This window comes from Egretta garzetta, unplaced genomic scaffold (genome assembly GCF_000687185.1).
Source record: "Egretta garzetta isolate BGI_Z169 unplaced genomic scaffold, ASM68718v1 scaffold366, whole genome shotgun sequence".
Classification (NCBI taxonomy): Eukaryota; Metazoa; Chordata; class Aves; order Pelecaniformes; family Ardeidae; genus Egretta; species Egretta garzetta.
In genome coordinates, this window is record NW_009260018.1 from 151,995 (window position 1) to 156,058 (window position 4,064).

The window sequence follows — 4,064 nt, forward strand, 5'->3', positions numbered from 1 at the left end:
GACAACACGGGAGAGCAGCACTCGGAGGCAGGGGCACAGGTTTTACTTTGCAGACAGAAGCGTGAATCCCAAAGTGAATCCCACTTATTTATTACAAGTGTCGCGGTGGGAAAGCCGCGGTGCCGAGCGGCTGCGGGCAGAGCACCCCACGGCCGGGCGGCTGCCCCTGGGCCGTGTGCGGGATGGAGCCGTGGAGGAGGAGGGATGCCCGGGCATCCCACTTGGAGCGTGGGGACGGTGACATCCCCACCTCTCACTGTCCCGTCCCCCTGGGAGCTGACCCCCGCCGGCGCTACGCCCAGTAAATGGGGACAGTGCTGCAGAGGATGTTAACGGTGGTGCCCAGGATGGAGCGGTCGGCCAGGGGCACGGCGTTGTCCCCAGCCTCCGTCACCTCAGCCTGCAGGAGAGAGGATGGGGTGGTGGGGGGGGTGGCATCCTTGGCCCCCTGCAGCCTTGGTCCCCTCCAGCGGATGCTTGCCCCAAGGCCAGCAGCCCCACACTTCCCCCCGCTGCCCAGGATGCAGGCGCTGGGCCGGGCTGGCCCCTCCTCCCCTGCCGGCGCTGGAAGGTCTCGGTGATGGCGTCCAGCCCCGGGACGTTGTCCCCATCCATGCGGGTGACATAGCAGGCACGGTGACGCCAGGACCTGTAGCTGACCAGCAGCTGTTTGCAGACAGAGCCAGGTCAGCTTAGCCCCGTCCCCACCGCCACCACCCGCCCCATCGTGTCCCCCCCCCCCACCTCATCGTGTCCCCTCCATCCACCTCATCGTGTCCCCTCCATCCACCTCATCGTGTCCCCTCCATCCACCTCATCGTGTCCCCTCCATCCACCTCATCGTGTCCCCTCCATCCACCTCATCGTGTCCCCTCCATCCACCTCATCGTGTCCCCTCCATCCACCTCATCGTGTCCCCTCCATCCACCTCATCGTGTCCCCTCCATCCACCTCATCGTGTCCCCTCCATCCACCTCATCGTGTCCCCTCCATCCACCTCATCGTGTCCCCTCCATCCACCTCATCGTGTCCCCTCCATCCACCTCATCGTGTCCCCTCCATCCACCTCATCGTGTCCCCTCCATCCACCTCATCGTGTCCCCTCCATCCACCTCATCGTGTCCCCTCCATCCACCTCATCGTGTCCCCTCCATCCACCTCATCGTGTCCCCTCCATCCACCTCATCGTGTCCCCTCCATCCACCTCATCGTGTCCCCTCCATCCACCTCATCGTGTCCCCTCCATCCACCTCATCGTGTCCCCTCCATCCACCTCATCGTGTCCCCTCCATCCACCTCATCGTGTCCCCTCCATCCACCTCATCGTGTCCCCTCCATCCACCTCATCGTGTCCCCTCCATCCACCTCATCGTGTCCCCTCCATCCACCTCATCGTGTCCCCTCCATCCACCTCATCGTGTCCCCTCCATCCACCTCATCGTGTCCCCTCCATCCACCTCATCGTGTCCCCTCCATCCACCTCATCGTGTCCCCTCCATCCACCTCATCGTGTCCCCTCCATCCACCTCATCGTGTCCCCTCCATCCACCTCATCGTGTCCCCTCCATCCACCTCATCGTGTCCCCTCCATCCACCTCATCGTGTCCCCTCCATCCACCTCATCGTGTCCCCTCCATCCACCTCATCGTGTCCCCTCCATCCACCTCATCGTGTCCCCTCCATCCACCTCATCGTGTCCCCTCCATCCACCTCATCGTGTCCCCTCCATCCACCTCATCGTGTCCCCTCCATCCACCTCATCGTGTCCCCTCCATCCACCTCATCGTGTCCCCTCCATCCACCTCATCGTGTCCCCTCCATCCACCTCATCGTGTCCCCTCCATCCACCTCATCGTGTCCCCTCCATCCACCTCATCGTGTCCCCTCCATCCACCTCATCGTGTCCCCTCCATCCACCTCATCGTGTCCCCTCCATCCACCTCATCGTGTCCCCTCCATCCACCTCATCGTGTCCCCTCCATCCACCTCATCGTGTCCCCTCCATCCACCTCATCGTGTCCCCTCCATCCACCTCATCGTGTCCCCTCCATCCACCTCATCGTGTCCCCTCCATCCACCTCATCGTGTCCCCTCCATCCACCTCATCGTGTCCCCTCCATCCACCTCATCGTGTCCCCTCCATCCACCTCATCGTGTCCCCTCCATCCACCTCATCGTGTCCCCTCCATCCACCTCATCGTGTCCCCTCCATCCACCTCATCGTGTCCCCTCCATCCACCTCATCGTGTCCCCTCCATCCACCTCATCGTGTCCCCTCCATCCACCTCATCGTGTCCCCTCCATCCACCTCATCGTGTCCCCTCCATCCACCTCATCGTGTCCCCTCCATCCACCTCATCGTGTCCCCTCCATCCACCTCATCGTGTCCCCTCCATCCACCTCATCGTGTCCCCTCCATCCACCTCATCGTGTCCCCTCCATCCACCTCATCGTGTCCCCTCCATCCACCTCATCGTGTCCCCTCCATCCACCTCATCGTGTCCCCTCCATCCACCTCATCGTGTCCCCTCCATCCACCTCATCGTGTCCCCTCCATCCACCTCATCGTGTCCCCTCCATCCACCTCATCGTGTCCCCTCCATCCACCTCATCGTGTCCCCTCCATCCACCTCATCGTGTCCCCTCCATCCACCTCATCGTGTCCCCTCCATCCACCTCATCGTGTCCCCTCCATCCACCTCATCGTGTCCCCTCCATCCACCTCATCGTGTCCCCTCCATCCACCTCATCGTGTCCCCTCCATCCACCTCATCGTGTCCCCTCCATCCACCTCATCGTGTCCCCTCCATCCACCTCATCGTGTCCCCTCCATCCACCTCATCGTGTCCCCTCCATCCACCTCATCGTGTCCCCTCCATCCACCTCATCGTGTCCCCTCCATCCACCTCATCGTGTCCCCTCCATCCACCTCATCGTGTCCCCTCCATCCACCTCATCGTGTCCCCCCCACCCACCCCATCGTGCCCCGTCCTGGGGGCTGCCCGCACACCTTGCTGTAGTCGTACACCACCATGGCGGAGGCGTTGAGCCCGTCCTGCGTGGCGAAAGTCCCGGTCCTTTCCTTCTTGCTCATGGAGAGCTGCTGGGGGGTCCCTTCGCCATCCAGGCCATGGATGGTCATTCGCAAGACCTGCTCGGTGGAGGGGGGGTCAGGGAGCTTTCCCTGGGCTAAAACCCCATCCCAGCAAAGCGCTGGCAGCCGGTGCTGTTCCCAAACCGGCTCCCGTGGCCCCGTGGCTCCCTCCCCGGCACTGCCTCACCGTTTCGGCGTGCGTCTCGGTGATGTGCAGCCCCAGGAGGAGGAAGGCGACGATGACCACCACGAGGATGACCACTACCACCACCACGATCAGGAGGCACTTGAGCTGGTGGGGGATGCAGGGCAGGCGGGGGGAGGCCGTGTACCTCTGGGGACACAGGGGAGCCCCCGGCTGAGCTGCCGGCGTGGGACTGGGGAAGGCAGCCAGTGCTCAGCCCCAGCACTGGCTCCCTGGGCTGGGTGATGGGTGCTCCTTACCGGAGGTGCCTCCTCCATCAGCGCCTCTTTGGAGCTGCTGTCCATCTTGCCCTCCCTCGCCGAGCCGTTCCTGTCCCTTTGCCAGCCAGAACCAGAGCCAGAGCCGGAGCTGGGGGGATTTATAGGGCTCCGGGGAGGGTGGGAGGAGGCTGGGGCCACCCCGGCTGCCAAGGTGCCACTTGTGCTCTGTTTGCTGAGCCCAGAGAGGAGCCAAGGAGGGGGCACGAAGCCTCTGAGGGCTCTTTCCTGGCATTTGCCCGGCAGCGTAGGGGGGGCCAAGGCAAACAGTGGGCAAGGCAGAGCATGCCCACCCTCCGCACCCCACCCTGGGCTCTGGCCCAGGACCCGGCACCCTTAGCACGCATCCTTGAGGGTGCTGCACCCCGGCGCCTGCAGCCCCGTGCATGGGCAGCTGTGACCCCCCCCAGCATGGAGAAGGCGCTGGCTGGGCTCATTGTTGGCCGGGAGCGCCGTGCCTGGGACGGGAGGGGAGGGATGGGTGCCCGGTGCCTCCCGCCACCCAGCA

General features: G+C 64.1%; 2 protein-coding genes across 2 annotated transcripts in view; one reads left to right on the forward strand and one right to left on the reverse strand.

Moving 5' to 3' along the window:
- Window positions 1-292: 292 nt before the first annotated feature.
- On the reverse strand, window positions 293-3,583 carry SFTPC (surfactant protein C). The gene is made up of 5 exons (XM_035896116.1): window positions 3,539-3,583; window positions 3,282-3,428; window positions 3,011-3,151; window positions 560-666; window positions 293-404 (listed from the first exon to the last, which is right to left on the reverse strand). The coding sequence occupies exons 1-5, from the start codon at window positions 3,581-3,583 to the stop codon at window positions 293-295; spliced, it is 552 nt and encodes a 183-aa protein (XP_035752009.1).
- A 384-nt stretch (window positions 3,584-3,967) lies between these two features.
- Window positions 3,968-4,064, forward strand: part of LGI3 (leucine rich repeat LGI family member 3) — a 5,030-nt gene continuing 4,933 nt past the window's right edge. The window contains exon 1 of the mRNA XM_009640651.2: window positions 3,968-3,994. Within this exon, the coding sequence (XP_009638946.2) occupies window positions 3,968-3,994 (27 nt within the window). The remainder of the gene's footprint in view (window positions 3,995-4,064) is intronic.